This window comes from Rhinoderma darwinii, chromosome 3, assembly GCF_050947455.1.
Source record: "Rhinoderma darwinii isolate aRhiDar2 chromosome 3, aRhiDar2.hap1, whole genome shotgun sequence".
In the NCBI taxonomy this organism is placed as follows: Eukaryota; Metazoa; Chordata; class Amphibia; order Anura; family Rhinodermatidae; genus Rhinoderma; species Rhinoderma darwinii.
Genome location: NC_134689.1, coordinates 1,712,407 through 1,733,796, shown reverse-complemented (window position 1 = coordinate 1,733,796; position 21,390 = coordinate 1,712,407). Strand labels below are relative to the sequence as shown.

Below are 21,390 nucleotides of genomic sequence, written 5' to 3'. Positions count from 1 at the left end.
AGTGCGGACCTGATGGACCCCCGCGCCTCTGCACTAACACCTAATACAGAGTCCTGCAGCGACACCGTCCATAGTGCGGACCTGATGGACCCCCCGCGCCTCTGCACTAACACCTAATACAGAGTCATGCAGCGACACCGTCCATAGTGCGGACCTGATGGACCCCCCGCGCCTCTGCACTAACACCTAATACAGAGTCATGCCGTCCATAGTGCGGACCTGATGGACCCCCGCGCCTCTGTACGAACACCTAATACAGAGTCCTGCAGCGACACCGTCCATAGTGCGGACCTGATGGACCCCCCGCGCCTCTGCACTAACACCTAATACAGAGTCATGCAGCGACACCGTCCATAGTGCGGACCTGATGGACCCCCCGCGCCTCTGCACTAACACCTAATACAGAGTCATGCCGTCCATAGTGCGGACCTGATGGACCCCCCGCGCCTCTGCACTAACACCTAATACAGAGTCATGCCGTCCATAGTGCGGACCTGATGGACCCCCGCGCCTCTGTACGAACACCTAATACAGAGTCCTGCAGCGACACCGTCCATAGTGCGGACCTGATGGACCCCCCGCGCCTCTGCACTAACACCTAATACAGAGTCATGCAGCGACACCGTCCATAGTGCGGACCTGATGGACCCCCCGCGCCTCTGCACTAACACCTAATACAGAGTCCTGCAGCGACACCGTCCATAGTGCGGACCTGATGGACCCCCCGCGCCTCTGCACTAACACCTAATACAGAGTCCTGCAGCGACACCGTCCATAGTGCGGACCTGATGGACCCCCCGCGCCTCTGCACTAACACCTAATACAGAGTCCTGCAGCGACACCGTCCATAGTGCGGACCTGATGGACCCCCCGCGCCTCTGCACGAACACCTAATTATTGCACTTCCATAATGACATTGTTATATCATCTTATTGTCAGTTACATTATTACATTGTTATATTATTACATTGTTTGTTACATTATTACATTGTTACATTATTACATTGATTGTTATATTATTACATTGTTGGATATTTACATTGTTACATTATAATTGACTTCTCTGATTCGAGGGTTTTCCTCTCGTCCTTCTGTCCTGATTTGTTTGTGTCCGGCAGGATCTGCTGGGACTTCTAGTTGCTCAGTATTTAGTTGGTTGAGTCAGGCTTTTTTTTTTAATGTTACATTATATTACATTATATTATTTTTTTTCTGCTCTTCATTGCTGGGACTTGTAGTACTACAGCAGCCGATATTCTGTGTGGATAACCGCTATGCGGGGGATGTGCACTAACCCTGTACCTGCTGCCTGGTGATATTTGTGGGGGCCCCGTCCTCGCCCTCCCTGCTGAGCCCCTGTTGGCTTTGACCTCACTGCAGCATTGATACATTGTAACTCATTATTTTAATGGTCATAAATGGTGGACAGAATTATCCGGGCGCTGACATTTATTGGCTTCTATCGCTGCGTCTTATTGATCCGGGCTGAGTCCATTTACAAATCATAAATCTTCATGTGATCACTGTGAACAATTAGTAATAATGATTGGAAGATTTATGGATCTGGAAAAAAATGCAAATTATGTAGCGGAGCACAGGTATAAAAGAAGAGAGCGCCCCTAGCGAGGAGAGCGCGCCCCTGGCGATGAGAGCGCCCCTAGAAGTGGAGCATTTTACTGTTGATGAGAGCGCCCCTAGTGATCAGATACTGTCAGGCCTTCCTTTTCCTTGTGCTGATGCTCGTGTCGCCTGTTATTGGTGAAGTTTTCCTTATGTTGTAAACTTTCAAAGTAGCAACAGCGCCATCACCCTGAAAATGAAGGAACTGCACTGAGCTGCCACCTTAGACCTGTGGGCAAGTCCGGATCAGTGTGGCCTCTTACAAGTCCGGATCAGTGTGGCCTCTTACAAGTCCGGATCAGTGTGGCCTCTTACAAGTCCGGATCAGTGTGGCCTCTTACAAGTCCGGATCAGTGTGGCCTCTTACAAGTCCGGATCAGTGTGGCCTCTTACAAGTCCGGATCAGTGTGGCCTCTTACAAGTCCGGATCAGTGTGGCCTCTTACAGTTTCTGTGGAGGTTTAGGGCGGATTCACAGGAACGTGTATTGCGTCCGTGCAGCCCGCGTGGTTTTCACGCGCCACGCACAGACCAATAGAAGTCTATGGGGCAGTACAGACAGTCCGTGTTTTTTGCGCAGCGTTTGTCCGCTGCGTAAAAAGCGTGACAAGTTCTATATCTATGCGTTTTTCGCGCATCACGCACCCATTGAAGTCAATGGGTGCGTGAAAATCACGCAGGTCGCACAGAAGCACTTCCGTGGGACAAGCGTTATTCGCGCAATAACAGTAAAAGAATGAATGTAAACAGAAAAGCACCACGTGCTACAAACATCCAAACGGAGTGTCATAAAGATGGCGGCTGCGCGAAAAGCACGCAGCCGCGCATCCATATGAACATGACACACGGAGCTGTCAAGTGCCTTTTGCAAACGCAAAACACAGCGGTTTTTGCGTGCGCAAAACGCACACGCTCGTCTGAATCTGGCCTTAGGGTGTTCTCACAGGCAGGATACACTGCAACAGAAAATCTGCAGCGGAATTTAAAAAAAAAAAACCCTGGTAAATCAGTCCCAGAAATCGGCAAATTGCTGCGTAAACGGTTTTACCTGCGGATTTAGTGTGAAGCGTTGAATGGAGCAAACGACGGATTTCTAGCATCTTTTTTCTGTGTATTCGCAGCGTAAACGTAAAACCCGACCTGCGGATTTTAGTGCAGAATTTATGCTCCTCATTCACATCCATGGCCCAAACCCGCGGCGTCTCCGCACAGAACCCGCGGCGTCTCCGCACAGAACCCGCGGCGTCTCCGCACAGAACCCGCGGCGTCTCCGCACAGAACCCGCGGCGTCTCCGCACAGAACCCGCGGCGTCTCCGCACAGAACCCGCGGCGTCTCCGCACAAAACACGCAGCATAAATGACAGCTGGGGATTGGAAAGCTGCGCCGCAGAACACTTTCCGCACGGCTTTTCTGTCATTTATTTCCACTGTCTCGAGTTTTGCTAAATCTCATCCGCTTTGCTGCTCCTGTAAATGCTGCGGAGTTTCCGCACAGAATTCCATTGCGGTAATTCTGCAGAGTTTACACTACGTGGCAACCCGGATATATATATACACATGATGACGAAGAAGAAAAAGAATCGCTACAGAAATTCTGCAAAATAAAACATTTCCATTCGAGTATATTCTATTTCCCCCCGATCGTGTGCGGCGGCCGCTCCGTGGAGCTGGAACAGGAGGCGACTGGAGGAGTGACATTTAATGGCTGGCATCAGGATTAGTAAGAAGAAGGATATAAAAGAACAATATAATAGTAATATAAATAATAATAATAAAGAACATATAATAGAAGAATATAATAGAAATAATAACATAATAACAATCTAGTAATAATAGAACAATCCTAGTATTTGTGACAATTGTGCGTCTCCTCCGGCTTTGTCTTGTCCTCACCTGTTGGCCATTTCTTCACCTTATTTTGGGGAGGTGACGGTTGGCTCTGTGTGGAGTCGCTGGTGTCACGTCTTTGTTGTGTGTGACCCCCTCTGCTCCTTGCTGGGAGGTTTGGAGGTCACCGGGATTTTGAAGGGGTTAAACGTGGACTTGCTGCCATTTGTTCTGCTCTTCGCACTTGTTTGCGAGGTCTCAGGAATGTCGCACAATTGTTTAAACAATGTTGCTCTTTCTTCTTTATTTTCCCCGGTTCTTCACTCCGGAGTTTTCCATCTGTGGCTGTATTTTGGCTCCCGGGGTCTTTTCTTGCAGTGACCTGTAACTGTTATGGGGGGGGGATTCTGGATGTATGTCGTTACCTATAGGAAGACCCTTTCGATGCCCCTCACCCACACACGCCTTGTATAGATTACGCCATAAACGGTCAGATACAATCAGTCATAACGTTGCTCCAGGTTCAGTATAATAATGAGCCCCGACTTCACGGAATTACATTCTTATTATCCAATCGTTTTGGCGCCATGGCCGCAGCGATGATCCTTAGGGCACATTCAGATGTGGCGGAAATTTCCGCTGCAAATGTTGGTGCAGATTTGGGGCATTTGCGCAACGAATCTGCAGCAACATTTGCATATTTGACAGGTAATTCAGACGTTGCGGATATCACAGCGGACGAGCCACAGGTGTCAGTTTTTGCATTGCAGAGGCTAAAATCCGCAGTGAAATTCCGCTTCTTCTCCGCAACAGGCAGTGCATGCTGGGAGGGAAAATTCCGCACCGCAGCCTCTGGTCCGCAGAGGAGTTTTCCGCAACATCTGAACTAACTTGCCTAAAAATGTAAAGAAAGAAATGTAAAAAACGGCCGCTGGAGAATTCCACTGCGGACTGTCCGCCGCGTGTGAACCTGCCCTTACAGGGGGTCGTTATCGGTTCTGTCATACAAATAATTTTGACATTACGACTGGTAAACACATAATAAGCGTTGTCCGGGGAGCGGCGATTTCACGCCATTTGTTGCTCCATTTCACTTGTCGCTGTTGCCGGATTAGAAGCGCCGGTCATTGTTCACAGGGCATTGGCACCTGTTGGAGAGGATGGGGGCAGGGGAACAGGGGGGACAGCTGTCATAGGGTTAAAAAAGGGCTGTAACAATTAAGGACATGGACTGCTCAGCTGCACAGGGACATGATGTGACCGGCAGGAGGTAGAGAGGTTTATGCCCCCACCCTGGTGACTACCCTCCCCCTTCCCCATCATCAGCCATGCTCTCCTCTTCCTGCTGACAGGCGCACATTGTCAACCCAACTAGGCAAAGTTGCAGGAATGTCAGACGACAAGAGGAGAAGGCCGGCACTACTACCCCCACCATCACCACCACCAGAACCAGCGTCACCACCACCACCATCACCGCCACCACCGGCGTGGGCTGCTCTCTGCTCCAGTAAAGATCTCCTCCTTCTCTCCCTATGTCCTTGTTCTGCCCTCCAGACAGTAAGCACAAGACTTCTGTGTATATATTGTTGTTGTCGGTCCATTGTATATAGTGGGATTCGCTGTGCTGCTTGTGTCATGGGAAATGTGAGGCTGTGAGTGCACAGAGTCAGGCTGGAGCGCAGCGAGCACATTCTTGGCAGGAATACAGAAGTGGCCACAATCTCTGCTTCCTCCTGAACTGGGAAACTCGCTACATATGTAGTTGTGTATTAATGAAGTTGTAGCATCTGATGAATTATAGATAGATATGAGATAGATAGTTGGTGGCGCGGTATGAGGTGGCGCGGTATGAGGCGGCGCGGTATGAGGCGGCGCGGTATGAGGTGGCGCGGTATGAGGCGGCGCGGTATGAGGCGGTGAGGTATAAGGTGGCGCGGTATGAGGTGGCGCGGTATGAGGCGGCGCGGTATGAGGCGGCGCGGTATGAGGCGGCGCGGTATGAGGCGGCGCGGTATAAGGCGACGCGGTGTAAGATAATATGTATCTGCTGACAGTCTGAATTCTTCGTTCATCCCCTAAATTCATTAAGTTTCTGTATCTGATACTAAACTCTAAACAATTGGAGGATGTTGAAGCTGTTGGGGCCACATGGGGGTGATTTAAGGGTGACAGCTGTCACGGGAAAGGATTATTTGTGACCCCGCGGGAGGCAGCTGCCAGCGCAGGCATTTAACTGCTTTCCGAGAGGATATTTCCATTGATCTATATTGTTCCTGTATGACTGTTATGGACTGCGGAGCACGGAATCATCTCTCCAAGTGGGGGCATTGTCTTATTATTGGGGGTATTGTCTTATTATTGGGGGTATTGTCTTATTATTGGGGGTATTGTCTTATTATTGGGGGTATTGTCTTATTATTGGGGGTATTGTCTTATTATTGGGGGCATTGTCTTATTATTGGGGGTATTGTCTTATTATTGGGGGTATTGTCTTATTATTAGGAGCATTGATTTATTATTGGGGGTGTTGGTCTTATTATTGGGGGTATTGTCTTATTATTGGGGGCATTGATTTATTATTGGGGGTATTGTCTTATTATTGGGGGTATTGTCTTATTATTGGGGATATTGTCTTATTATTGGGGATATTGTCTTATTATTGGGGGCATTGTCTTATTATTGGGGGTATTGTCTTATTATTGGGGATATTGTCTTATTATTGGGGGTATTGTCTTATTATTGGGGGCATTGTCTTAATATTGGGGGTATTGTCTTATTATTGGGGGTATTGTCTTTTTATTGGGGGCATTGTCTTATTATTGGGGGTATTGTCTTATTATTGGGGGCATTGTCTTATTATTGGGGGTATTGTCTTATTATTGGGGGCATTGTCTTATTATTGGGGGTATTGTCTTATTATTGGGGGCATTGTCTTATTATTGGGGGTATTGTCTTATTATTGGGGGTATTGTCTTATTATTGGGGGTATTGTCTTATTATTAGGAGCATTGATTTATTATTGGGGCATGGTCTTATTATTGGGGGCATTGTCTTAATATTGGGGCATTGGTCTTATTATTGGGTCATGGTCTTATTATTGGGGGGCATTGTCTTATTGTTGGGGCATTGTCTTATTGTTGGGGCATGGTGTTATTATTGGGGCATGGTCTTATTATTGGGGCATGGTCTTATTATTGGGGCATGGTCTTATTATTGGGTCATGGTCTTATTATTGGGGCGCAATGTCTTAATATTGGGACATGGTCTTATTGTTGGGGCATGGTGTTATTATTGGGGCATGGTCTTATTATTGGGGCATGGTGTTATTATTGGGGCATGGTCTTATTATTGGGGCGCAATGTCTTAATATTGGGGCATTGGTCTTATTGTTGGGGCATGGTCTTATTATTGGGGCATGGTCTTATTGTTGTGGCATGGTGTTATTATTGGGGCATGGTGTTATTATTGGGGCATGGTCTTATTGTTGGGGCATGGTCTTATTATTGGGGCATGGTCTTATTGTTGGGGCATGGTGTTATTATTGGGGCATGGTCTTATTGTTGGGGCATGGTCTTATTGTTGGGGCATGGTCTTATTATTGGGGCATGGTCTTATTATTGGGGCATGGTCTTATTGTTGGGGCATGGTCTTATTGTTGGGGCATGGTCTTATTGTTGGGGCATGGTCTTATTGTTGGGGCATGGTGTTATTATTGGGGCATGGTCTTATTGTTGGGGCATGGTGTTATTGTTGGGGCATGGTCTTCTTATTGGGGGGCATTGTCTTATTATTGAGGGCAATGGTCTTATTGTTGGGGCATGGTGTTATTATTGGGGCATGGTCTTATTGTTGGGGCATGGTCTTATTATTGGGGCATGGTCTTATTATTGGGGCATGGTCTTATTGTTGGGGCATGGTCTTATTGTTGGGGCATGGTCTTATTGTTGGGGCATGGTCTTATTGTTGGGGCATGGTGTTATTGTTGGGGCATGGTGTTATTATTGGGGCATGGTCTTATTGTTGGGGCATGGTCTTATTGTTGGGGCATGGTCTTATTGTTGGGGCATGGTGTTATTGTTGGGGCATGGTGTTATTATTGGGGCATGGTCTTATTGTTGGGGCATGGTGTTATTATTGGGGCATGGTCTTATTGTTGGGGCATGGTGTTATTGTTGGGGCATGGTGTTATTATTGGGGCATGGTCTTCTTATTGGGGGGCATTGTCTTATTATTGAGGGCAATGGTCTTATTATTGGGGCATGGTCTTATTATTGGGGGGCATTGTCTGTAACTGTCGCTCATTGTTGCTAATTGTTGCATGACTCGTCTTGAGGGATTCAGAGCAATAAGTTGAACTGCGTTATTTTTGATCGTTGTCGTGTATTCTGCGGTCATTCACCACGTGTTGGGCTGGATTCGTGGTCGCAGCCGTTCCCCTTGTTATTCGTCACCTCCTCATTTATGGGACTTTTCTTTCTGTTGAAGGATTCGGGGTCATTTCTCTATTTTAGAGTTTTGGAGAGATTGTGATGACACGAATCTAATATTTTTTGCGGCCGCTTTTGGCCAAGGACCAACTAAAGGGACGTTATCGGTGCGTCTAAGGGATTTCATCCCATTAAAAGCTGTCACCGTTCCTCAATGGGGAAATGCGTTTTATTCCCCGGCATCCGCTGCCCGCACTGTGGAGAGCGGAGCTGCTTTGTTCAGTGCCAGGTTTGTTTGACTATGGCAGAAAGTTGGCACGTCTTTCCAGGTCGCATTGTTCCAGATGAAGGAATCAGTCTTAGGAGAATTTGGCACATGGAGGGGAGTGCGGGGGGTGGTGGGGGAGGGGGTGCCAGTGTGTCATTTTAACAATACTTGGCTCTGCTGGGCAAACCGTTCACCAGTGGGCATTGCCATCGGCACTGATGCGAGGAAGCATATGTGAGGAGCAGAAACTTGGGTGAAATGGGCAGATCTGGCGTATAAATACAGTGCACAACACTGCGGAGTTAACCCCTGCTATGCTAGAGCCCTGCCTGATTCAGGCCAAAGAGAAATGTTATTAAAGGGCCACTCGCCCTAAATTCTGAAGCCTCCGTCAGTGGTGGAGCACGTGCGGATCCTGTGTTTACTCCGGTTACATCCTAATTCTCTATCATTCCTCCACTCGTCACCCCCTCCCTGGTCTCTGACTCCCTCCTCTCTCCATATGTCTCTGTCTGTCTCCTCTCTATCTAGTGATTCCTCTGTATTATTAGGTTTTATTTTAGAATGTCTCTGCACCTGCTGACAATGCGATCATGTCCCTGTCCCTGTCCCTCTCTCCGCTCATAATGACTCTGATGTCAGCACTCTCCCTGGTCCATTTTCTGCTCACTCTGTCTCTGATGTCATCACTCTGTCTCTTGTGTCATCACTCTATCTCTACTCCTCATGCTGTCTCTTGTGCCATCGCTCTGTCTCTTGTCCTTCTCTCTGCTCATGCTGTCTCTTGTGTCATCACTCTGTCTCTTGTCCTCTCTGCTCGTGCTGTCTCTTGTCATCACAGTCTCTTGTGCCATCGCTCTGCTCATGCTGTCTCTTGTGCCATCGCTCTGTCTCTTGTGCCATCGCTCTGTCTCTTGTGCCATCGCTCTGTCTCTTGTGTCATCACTCTATCTCTAGTCCTCATGTTGTCTCTTGTCCTTCTCTCTGCTCATGCTGTCTCTTGTGCCATCACTCTGTCTCTTGTCCTCTCTGCTCGTGCTGTCTCTTGTCATCACAGTCTCTTGTGCCATCGCTCTGCTCATGCTGTCTCTTGTGCCATCGCTCTGTCTCTTGTGCCATCGCTCTGTCTCTTGTGCCATCGCTCTGTCTCTTGTGCCATCGCTCTGTCTCTTGTGCCATCGCTCTGTCTCTTGTGCCATCGCTCTGTCTCTTGTGCCATCGCATCGTGTCCTTCTCTCTGCTCATGCTGTCTCTTGTGTCATCGCTCTATCTCTAGTCCTCATGCTGTCTTTGATGTCATCTCTCTGCCCCTCTCTCTACTCTATGCTTATTCTGCTCTCTCTTTCCGCTCTTGCTGTCTCTCTTGGCAGTCTGCATTATACCCATTTGCTTTTCAGGTAAATGCAGCCTTTTGAATGATATCTATTTCTCTCTGTTATCAGCAGTTTTATTCATTTCTATGAGACAACTGACATACAGAGCAATCTCTGCCCCCTTGGGCACTAGTGGGGTCTCAGTGCCCCTCTCCTGTCTCTTCCTCCATCTCTCTGCCCCCTTGGGCACTGGTGGGGTCTCCGTGCCCCTCTCCTGTGTCTTCCTCCATCTCTCTGCCCTCTTGGGCACTAGTAGGGTCTCCGTGCCCCTCTCCTGTCTCTTCCTCCATCTCTCTGCCCTCTTGGGCACTAGTGGGGTCTCCGTGCCCCTCTCCTGTCTCTTCCGCCATGTCTCTGCCCCCTTGGGCACTAGTGGGGTCTCAGTGCCCCTCTCCTGTCTCTTCCTCCATCTCTCTGCCCCCTTGGGCACTGGTGGGGTCTCCGTGCCCCTCTCCTGTCTCTTCCTCCATGTCTCTGCCCCCTTGGGCACTGGTGGGGTCTCCGTGCCCCTCTCCTGTCTCTTCCTCCATCTCTCTGCCCTCTTGGGCACTAGTGGGGTCTCCGTGCCCCTCTCCTGTCTCTTCCTCCATGTCTCTGCCCCCTTGGGCACTAGTGGGGTCTCCGTGCCCCACTCCTGTCTCTTCCTCCATGTCTCTGCCCCCTTGGGCACTAGTGGGGTCTCCGTGCCCCTCTCCTGTCTCTTCCTCCATGTCTCTGCCCTCTTGGGCACTAGTGGGGTCTCAGTACCCCTCTCCTGTCTCTTCCTCCATCTCTCTGCCCCCTTGGGCACTGGTGGGGTCTCGGTGCCCCTCTCCTGTCTCTTCCTCCATCTCTCTGCCCCCTTGGGCACTAGTGGGATCTCCGTGCCCCTCTCCTGTCTCTTCCTCCATCTCTCTGCCCTCTTGGGCACTAGTGGGGTCTCCGTGCCCCTCTCCTGTCTCTTCCTCCATCTCTCTGCTTTTCTCCCGTCGCCACGGTCGCCGCTTCCTCGTAACCGGTATCCAGGCCGATAGACTGCGGCTTAACTGCTCGCTGCAGTTTTATTGCCAGGATTATTATACCAAGAAGTTAGACAGCGGTTTCCAGCGAGCGACGTAAGTGCTTTCCAAATTGAGGCTCTTATTGTTCAGCCATGAAGAGAAATCTCTGATAAATGTGGCGCTGCGCCATTCTGCGCAATATCCCCAGATCGGCGGCTCGCGCCTTATTCACGGTTTGTATCTGATGGAGGAGCGGGGGCCGTTCAGATCGTTATGACCAACTACAAACCCCCTCACCCATTCCGCCATTCGGTCAGGTGACCTGATGCATGTGAGTGCGGGGGCGCCCAGACACCCAGAAATCACCCGCTGGATCATCCCCAATAATTAATTTTTAATTAATTGCTGAAAAACAACCCTGACCTAGTCCTGCTCACACAGCGTAGGGGTTTGTATCCAGGGCAGACAGTCCTCTATGAGGTAAACATCTTGGTTTTCAGACTGATACGTTTTACCTGCACTAATACATTGTAGCAAACAGGACAGAAGTGAGATTTGTGCTGATGCTTTGTCAATCTGGAATTCATGTGTTTCACATCCAGGATATTGTATAATTGTCTGAGAGATGCGGCTCCTTCCCCTGGTGCCCACATCAGTCTGGAGAATAGGGGTCCCTCGCCCCCTCCTGGCTGCCCTGTATCCGTAACGCTCGTTCACTATGGGAGGGATGGAAATAGCGCAGCGCAGTTAACTCTACTTTTTCCGTAATCCCAGCCACCGCTCTACGGCGCCTCCGTCTGGATGTGGCGGCCAGAGGTCGGCTCACCAGGTGGGATGGGGTCGAAGAACCAGCGTTCACGGGAAAGATGCGGCTCACAGAGCTGGGACCCGCAACTATCAGATATTTATGGCATATCCCGAGTGTGTGTATATGATGTATATATGGTGTGTGTATATATAGTGTGTATATGTATATATGGTGTGTGTGTGTGTGTGTGTGTGTGTGTGTATATATATATATGTGTGTGTGTGTCTGTGTATATGTGTGTCTGTGTCTGTGTATATGTGTGTGTGTGTGTGTGTGTATATATGGTGTGTGTGTATATATAGTGTGTATATGTATATATGGTGTGTGTGTGTGTATATATGTGTGTGTGTGTGTATATATAGTGTGTATATGATGTATATATGGTATGTGTATATATAGTGTGTATATGTATATATGGTGTGTGTGTGTGTGTGTGTGTGTATATATATATATGTGTGTGTGTGTGTGTGTCTGTGTATATGTGTGTCTGTGTCTGTGTATATGTGTGTGTGTGTGTATATATATGTGTGTCTGTGTGTGTGTGTGTCTGTGTATGTGTGTGTCTGTGTATATGTGTCTGTGTGTGTGTGTGTGTGTGTGTGTGTGTGTGTGTGTATATATATGTGTGTGTGTGTGTGTGTGTATATATATATATGTGTGTGTGTGTGTGTGTATATATATATATGTGTGTGTGTGTATGTGTGTGTCTGTGTATATGTGTCTGTGTGTGTGTGTGTGTGTGTGTGTGTGTGTGTGTGTGTGTGTGTGTGTGTGTGTGTGTGTGTATATGATATATGAGCATGTTGACTTTTATGGGGAGACTAGAGACCTCTGACATTGGCGCCAGGTCCTCGCATCGCGCCATATTCCACATCCGGAGAGTGAGATTCGCTCATCTGAATGAGGTCTAATGGGGGTCGGACTAATAACCGGGGTCCACATGTGTCATCCCCTGATACCTCCGATACACTGTAACGTTGCGCGCTCTTGGATCGTTCCCTCCACATTATTCTCTTATTATGGCGCAGTTTTCGTATTCCTGTGAGGGCGACGCGTGACTCCGGTCTCTCTACAGCGACTATTTTGTCAGCCGCAGCGGAAAAGCTTCATCACCGACTCGTCTGACAATGGAATGAAAGGAAAAAGCTGGAGGAGCCGGAGGCGAATGTCACCTTACAAAGGAGCTGTGTCCCTGCTCCATCCACCGTATACCCCGCTACCTCCACCGTATACCCACCTACCTCCACCGTATACCCCGCTACCTCCCCCGTATACCCCGCTACCTCCACTGTATACCCCGCTACCTCCCCCGTATACCCCGCTACCTCCCCGTATACCCCGCTACCTCCCCCGTATACCCCGCTACCTCCACCGTATACCCCGCTACCTCCACCGTATACCCCGCTACCTCCACCGTATACCCCGCTACCTCCACCGTATACCCCGCTACCTCCCCCGTATACCCCGCTACCTCCACAGTATACCCCGCTACCTCCACCGTATACCCCGCTACCTCCACCGTATACCCCGCTACCTCCACCGTATACCCCGCTACCTCCACCGTATACCCCGCTACCTCCCCCGTATACCCCGCTACCTCCACCGTATACCCCGCTACCTCCACCGTATACCCACCTACCTCCCCCGTATACCCCGCTACCTCCCCCGTATACCCCGCTACCTCCACTGTATACCCCGCTACCTCCCCCGTATACCCCGCTACCTCCACCGTATACCCCGCTACCTCCACCGTATACCCACCTACCTCCCCCGTATACCCCGCTACCTCCCCCGTATACCCCGCTACCTCCCCCGTATACCCCGCTACCTACCCCGTATACCCCGCTACCTCCCCCGTATACCCCGCTACCTCCCCCGTATACCCACCTACCTCCGCCGTATACCCCGCTACATCCACCGTATACCCCGCTACCTCCACCGTATACCCCGCTACCTCCACCGTATACCCCGCTACCTCCACCGTGTACCCCGCTACCTCCGCCGTATACCCCACTACATCCACCGTATACCCCGCTACCTCCACCGTATATCCCGCTACCTCCACCGTATACCCCGCTACCTCCCCCGTATACCCCGCTACCTCCCCCGTATGCCCCGCTACCTCCCCCGTATGCCCCGCTACATCCCCCGTATGCCCCGCTACCTCCCCCGTATGCCCCGCTATCTCCACCGTATACCCCGCTACCTCCACCGTATACCCCGCTACCTCCACCGTATACCCCGCTACCTCCACCGTATACCCCGCTACCTCCTCCGTATACCCCGCTACCTCCCCCGTATACCCCGCTACGTCTAAACACGAGAAGGAAATATCGGAAGAGCAGGACGGAGAAAAACCGCCAGGCGATAATAGTTATTTTATTAAGAGCGACAAATGAAACCGGATGCCCCGCCCCTTAAAGGGGAACACCCTGAGGGAAGCGTCTATTATTTTTCATACTATAGCGGCTGTAACGTAACCACCGCGTGATCGCGCCAGATCTCTACGTATATGTGGTAACCCCGGAGTGATCAGCATGCAGCCATCTTTGATCGAACATCATTGGTGCTTTAGAGATGAGTTGTGGTTGTCCAGAGATCCGTCAATGGCAGCCGCCCCACCCCCCACATTGTAGCGTTGTCGCTGTGATTGGTTGTTACAGGTCGGACCGTTTCTTACGTACGTTCCTCCTCTCTCTTCCAGAGACCCCCAGCATTGAAAAGCTCCTGTCTAAGGACTGGAAGGACAAGCTCCTCGCTATGGGATCAGGGAACCTGGGCGACATAAAAGGTAAGCCCGGCTGATAACAGAGAGCAGCAGCCGTCTCTTGTTACATTGTATCTTTATCTGAGCGGCGGTGGATACTTTACATCTGCGCAGTCTACAGCTCGTGCGGCCGCTCTCTCGCTGTCAAGGATAATTAATGATCTAGAGGATATGTTTGACTCCGTTATTACAGCAGAACCCAGGGATGATGGTGGTGGTTGTTTCCTGTGCGCTGGGCTTAGGTGGGAATACTCCAGTCATCCCACGGTTACACTGATGACCTTGACAGCAGCCCATGCCTGTGTAGTGGTAGAGACATAAAGAGGAGGGGCCTGACACCTATTTGCTGCTGTGGGAAAATTGTTGTCAAGGAAATAAGTCATAAACCATCTGTACTGTGACTTTGACTACAGGGGGGCCAAAACTTTACTGCAAGGGGGAGGAGCTTATATACATGGGGGTGGCGAGGATTCATGGGTGACCGGAGTTCCCCTTTAATGTCTTATTTTTGGGACTTCTTGACAGAGCCTATAGGGATTATCTGTGTGTGTCGCCCCGGTCCCGTTTGTATATGGTGCCACTGGCACGGGGGGGGGGGAGGACTGTGAGCAGCGTGGCGTCTCCATCTGATGATCTACGGTCCATGGTTCTCTCCTGTTACTGGATCCTGATGAAGCGGATTGGTCGGATATAACTTAGTCTTGTATGAGGTTTCTACAATTTCCTGCTGCGCTGCAGTCCACCTATGAGTCTGCTCATCCTGAGTCTCCTGGTTCCTGAATAGAATGCCAGAAGTGCAGTGAAGACTGACACAGAAGAGGAGGAGCTGAGGGGTATAATGTGTGCTTGTTCTTATAACAGCGGCAGCTTTTCCTATGATACTGCTGCCCTATTATAAGCTCCAGACGGTGGGGTCAGCGGCCACATAGGTGTCTGGGGGGAGGGGGTCACGGTCTGGGCTTTGCTGCGGTTATGGGGGTTTGGCAGAAAGCTGTGAAAACAAGAGCTGGTTTATTGTTCCTGCGACTACTGTGACAGCGGCCTTTATTGTCCATTGTCGGTGTGAGGTTTGCAATCAGGGAGAAGGTAATTGAGTCGGGGAGGGCCTGGGGGGGGGGGATCCTTGTGGGGTCCGGGGGGGGGGGGGGGGGGGGCGGGGTGGTATTTACTGAATGACAGGTCTGTGCCGCCGCTGCCTGACAAAGGGGATTCAGATGGGGCGCAGCTGTATTTGGTGAGACAACAGGGGCCGTGTTTACGTTCAGCCGTCTGACCCTCGCCGCATAACAAAGACGTTCTATTCTCCAGCCGCCGCCGTCATGGCCGCTCAGGTGTCCGCACAACGCCACGCCGCGCCTTTTCCGCCCAGGAAAACTCCAAACTTCTCCCTGAAAAACTGAGAATTTCTGGGAAAACCTGGTCCAGACGTGAGCGGAGCGCGAGTCACCCGACCGCAGCGCCGATCCTCCCACAGACGACGGCGGAAAATAGAAAGTAACGCTTCCGTATACCGCAAGTGTCGCAATGTAAACGAGCCCCAATAATGCTGCTCATGGGTCACCCGCGGGGCCGACCGCCGCGATAACCGCGCACATTCCAAAAATGTCAAAAGATTTACGGAATCCGATTGAGTGAGCGAAGACAGGAAGATTCCTCGCCGATTCCACGAGCGTTTCCATATTTCTCACTATTGAGAATAAGAGCGCAAATGTGAAACCTCCGGAAAGCGTTCTGAAGCCACGCCCATCAAATCAGCCGTAACCGATAGTCTTTATATCCTACACGTAAATGTGATCATTAGCGGTCGGTTCACACACGACGCCGCGGTTTACGGTTACAATGAGCGAAATAAAATGTAACAAGATTTTTCATGCCTTTTGGTGATTGTTTTTTTAGTGATAAAACACGAAAAACTCAACAAAAATGTATTCTCCAATTAGAGCGCTCCAGAGTGTGGGGGAGGGGCACTTTTTTTTTATTTTTTTAAACATGTTGATAATTATAAGGGGATTGACCCGTCTCCTAATTGGAGGGTAACCGGATTATCTCGCCCCAAGTAATTATTCACCCCGAGATCCCCGTAAGGCTGAGTTCACACTGAGTTTTTTGCAGGAGGAAAATTCTACCTCAAAATTCCGTTTGGGATCTTGAGGCAGATTTTGACCTTCCTGCACGGCGTTTGCCGCGTTTTTCGCTCGCGGGGATTGAGTGCTAAAGGCAAAGAACTCAGCGAAATAGAGGCGTAAACACGCGAAGATCGGGCATGTCCCTTCTTTCTGCCGCGAGAAAACCGCCCCCGCCTCCCATTGAAATCAATGGGAGGCATTTTCGGATGGTTTTTGACGAGTTTTGCGGAGCGATTTCCGCGCCAAAATACTCTGCATGAACAGAGCCTAACGAAGAGACATCCGATCCCAAAGCACGCCAACAATAGTGAGGAGGAGCCATACAGGAGTGGGGAGGGGCCTATAATCGCAGGGTGGCAAACATTTACACTACAGGATCGGAGAATACAATCTATTGTTCTCTGTTATCAGACATGTCAGGCTGAGGGGAGGATGACTGTAGGACAGGTGAATACAATCTATTGTTCTCTGTTATCAGACACGTCAGGCTGGGGGGAGGATGACTGTAGGACAGGAGAATACAATCTATTGTTCTCTGTTATCAGACATGTCAGGCTGAGGGGAGGATGACTGTAGGACAGGTGAATACAATCTATTGTTCTCTGTTATCAGACATGTCAGGCTGGGAGAGGATGACTGTAAGACAGGTGAATACAATCTATTGTTCTCTGTTATCAGACATGTCAGGCTGGGGGGAGGATGACTGTAGGACAGGTGAATACAATCTATTGTTCTCTGTTATCAGACATGTCAGGCTGGGGGAGGATGACTGTAGGACAGGTGAATACAATCTATTGTTCTCTGTTATCAGACATGTCAGGCTGGGAGAGGATGACTGTAGGACAGGTGAATACAATCTATTGTTCTCTGTTATCAGACATGTCAGGCTTGGGGAGGATGACTGTAGGACAGGTGAATACAATCTATTGTTCTCTGTTATCAGACATGTCAGGCTGGGAGAGGATGACTGTAGGACAGGTGATTACAATCTATTGTTCTCTGTTATCAGACATGTCAGGCTGGGGGAGGATGACTGTAAGACAGGTGAATACAATCTATTGTTCTCTGTTATCAGACATGTCAGGCTGGGGGAGGATGACTGTAAGACAGGTGAATACAATCTATTGTTCTCTGTTATCAGACATGTCAGGCTGGGAGAGGATGACTGTAGGACAGGTGAATACAATCTATTGTTCTCTGTTATCAGACATGTCAGGCTGGGGGAGGATGACTGTAGGACAGGTGAATACAATCTATTATTCTCTGTTATCAGCCATGTCAGGCTGGGAGAGGATGACTGTAGGACAGGTGAATACAATCTATTGTTCTCTGTTATCAGACATGTCAGGCTGGGGGGAGGATGACTGTAGGACAGGTGAATACAATCTATTGTTCTCTGTTATCAGACATGTCAGGCTGGGGGGAGGATGACTGTAGGACAGGTGAATACAATCTATTGTTCTCTGTTATCAGACATGTCAGGCTGGGGGGAGGATGACTGTAGGACAGGAGAATACAATCTATTGTTCTCTGTTATCAGACATGTCAGGCTGGGGGAGGATGACTGTAGGACAGGTGAATACAATCTATTGTTCTCTGTTATCAGACATGGCAGGCTGGGGGAGGATGACTGTAGGACAGGTGAATATAATCTATTCTCTGTTATCAGACATGTCAGGCTGTGGGAGGATGACTGTAGGACAGGTGAATACAATCTATTGTTCTCTGATATCAGATATGTCAGGCTGGGGGGAGGATGACTGTGGGACAGGTGAATACAATCTATTGTTCTCTGTTATCAGACATGTCAGGCTGGGGGAGGATGACTGTAGGACAGGTGAATATAATCTATTGTTCTCTGTTATCAGACATGTCAGGCTGGGGGAGGATAACTGTAGGACAGGTGAATATAATCTATTCTCTGTTATCAGACATGTCACGCTGGGGAGGATGACTGTAGGACAGATGAATACAATCTTTTGCTCCCTGTTATCAGCTCACTTATTGATGCCGCCATGCTCACTACTTTGTCACATATTTTCAGTATTTACAACGCTCTGAACTATGATAAGCTGCAGATATTCGGGTTACCGGCCCTTTAAGAATAGAAGACGTGATCATAATTCGAGGTGATTGTTACTTTGTTACTTTCTTGTCGGTTTCTTGGATGATTTTTGTGGATTTGCTGCGCCGGTTGCTGATTAATAAATCTGGTGACTGCAGAATCCCCCCCCCCCCTCCTCAGCAGCACAGGGGGCGCCCGCGCACGTGGTCTTCGTTACATTGGCTGCTGTTGCCGTGTTCGGACGGTTACTGAATTTGGCGCTTTCCATGTGTGAATCCCATCGGGGGAGGGGCGGTCGTACCGGCCGTGATGTTTTATAAAAACAATTGATAGCGCCATTCTTGCCGCCATCGCAGCACGTGAGGCTCACAAGGTCTGGTGTGTAGTGCGTGCCGCTATTCTTCCCAGGCACGGGGAGCGCAGACCGTCAGCACGCCTCACTCCGGTCCCCAGAATCACGTACTGATCCAGAGTAGCATCATGTGTTCTACTCCAGTCACATCCAGAGCTGCAGTCACTATTCTGATGTTACTTCATGTCTTATACTCCAGTCACATCCAGAGCTGCAGTCATTATTCTGATGTTACTTCATCTTTTATACTAAAGTAACATCCAGAGCTGCAGTCATTATTCTGATGTTACTTCATCTTTTATACTCCAGTAACATCCAGAGCTGCAGTCATTATTCTGATGTTACTTCATCTTTTATACTCCAGTAACATCCAGAGCTGCAGTCACTATTCTGATGTTACTTCATGTCTTATACTCCAGACACTATTCTGCTGTTATATTATGTCTTCTGTTCCACTCACACCCAGAGCTGCAGTCACTTCATGTTTTATACTCCAGTTGCATCCAGAGCTGCTTCACTATTCTGCTGTTACATCATCTTTTATACTCCAGTCACTTCCAGAGCTGCTTCGTTATTCTGCTGTTACTTAATGTCTATATTCCAGTTACAATTCTGCTGTTACATCGTGTGTTAAACTCCAGTCACATCCAGATCTGCAATCACAATTCTGCATGTATTCCCTCCTGGCTCAGTGTCTGTATAGAGCATGTGATGCATTGTGGGAGATGTAGCGTCTACACCAGGACCTGCTGAAGACAACACTAAATCTCTCACAATGCAACGCAACAAATTTTAATTTCTAATGGGATATCAACTAAGGTGTGTCTTTTGGCAAAATGCACATGGGTAGAAGCAGCAGCCAGCAAAATTGAATGCAGCTCTGGATGTGACTGGAGTAAATCTAACAGTAGAATTGTGACTAGAGTAGAAGACATAATGTATCAGCGGAATTATTACTGCAGCTTTGGTTGTGACTGGAGAATAACCCTTCATGTAACAGCAGAATTGTAACTGGGACATGGCAGGTGCCTGATTATCAGACATTCTGAATTATTGGACAGTCACCGGAAGCTCTATAACATGTAACTTAAAGTTACAGGCCCTGATATAAAGTCTCCCACCTCAGCCCTCCGCCTGTGAAATCCAGACTTGTTGTAATAGCAGAATTGTGACTGCAGCTCTGTAGGTGACTGGAGTATAAGACTTGATGTAAAGCAGTATAGTGACTGCAGCTCTGGATGTGACTGGAGTATAAGACTTGATGTAAAGCAGAATAGTGACTGGAGTATAAAGTATGCAGCTCCTGATGTTAAGAGCAGGAATTTGTCTGCAGCTCTGGATGTGACTAGAGTATAAGACATGCTGTTACTCCGGATCAGTACATGATCAGTTTTCAAACACAGATAATAAAGCTGCTGCGTTACGGCAGCCGGTGGTGACAGATTAGGAAAAAAAAATGGTAATCCTTTCCGTGATAGAGCGACTCCTGAATGACGGCGTGCGCTTCGCGGCGAGGTTAATATGAGGATTATGGGGGATAATCTCCCGGGTCCAGAGATCAATGGAATGTAACACGTAGGATTTCTCCGAGAATCCACCACAGAAATCTGACAAACTCCATGTCAAGAGCGGCTCAACATTGGCGTAATGTGACCGCAGAAACGCATGTGGCGACGTGCGTCCTGGACTGCCGTAATTCTGCCGCAGATCCTCCTGCCGCCCATCAAACACGGGGATTTCTCTATAAACATTGTCAGGAGTAACAAATAGGAAGCAGGACAGGGAATCGCCGCCATTATTTCCGCGTGACGCGCTGCAGCCCATTGACGGATGTGTCCGGGAGCCAATGAAGTACAAGCGCACTACGGTATCCGCCATGGATAGAGCCGCCGCGTTATCAGACATTCCGGATTATCGGACGGTCGTGCAGAAGTTATAACATGGAAGCAAAAGTAGAAGAAAAGCTCCGCCCCCTGCGTCCCGTTCCTGCGCTCCACGACTGCCGCCGTCTCCGCTGTAAAGATTTCCGATCGTCTTTAGTCGCCTGCGCTGTTTAAGTCGCCATTAATCATATATTTCGTAGCGCGCGTTTGACTCATTTCGGAATTAATTTTCTATATTTCAGCATTATTTGTGCGGCGTGAATACCGGAGAATCGGCGGTCTGAGTTACATTAATGCGTTTGACCTCTGTACGACGAATGTGCCGAGGAAAAGCTGCCCCGTAATTACAGGAACCCAAGTCAATTGGTCAATGTATTCCAAGAACGATCCGCACAATATTTCTCGTGGCTCCGCTCTCGCGCTCGCCGTCGCCTTTGCTCATTTTTTCCATTTGAACGCAATTATAGACAATGGGCTGTAATTATTCGCTGAGGCTTTTAAGCAATAAACACCGGGAGCGGCGACCGGGGGCGATCGTCATGTAAATAACTGTCACATGCTAATGAGTCCAACATGGCGGAGGCGCGGCAAAGTGATCATGCAACGTATTCCGCAGACGGCGCAGATCATCCCGCATACCCTCCCCCACAATGTAACTATATATCTGCTTCTGGGAAAGTTGGGTGACGGACCAATATGGCTGCCACAGCTTTACCAGACTCCGTGCCACATTCAGACATTCCCTGCTACATTACGGACCGGTTTACTTTTCAGCATCCTAGAAAAGCTGGGTGACAGCCTCAGAGGGCGCTGTTATTGTAGTGTTGGCTGTCACTCAGCTTTCCCAGACTCCTCACCAGCAGAGGGGAGCAGTGGATGTGTAGCTGCTGGGAC

At 49.2% G+C, this 21,390-nt stretch overlaps 1 protein-coding gene across 1 annotated transcript in view; it reads left to right on the top strand.

Annotated features, from left to right (window-relative positions):
- The window catches only part of SOX5 (SRY-box transcription factor 5), a 343,282-nt gene that overhangs the window by 147,870 nt on the left and 174,022 nt on the right, over positions 1-21,390 (top strand). The window contains exon 5 of the mRNA XM_075855646.1: positions 14,008-14,094. Within this exon, the coding sequence (XP_075711761.1) occupies positions 14,008-14,094 (87 nt within the window). The remainder of the gene's footprint in view (positions 1-14,007; positions 14,095-21,390) is intronic.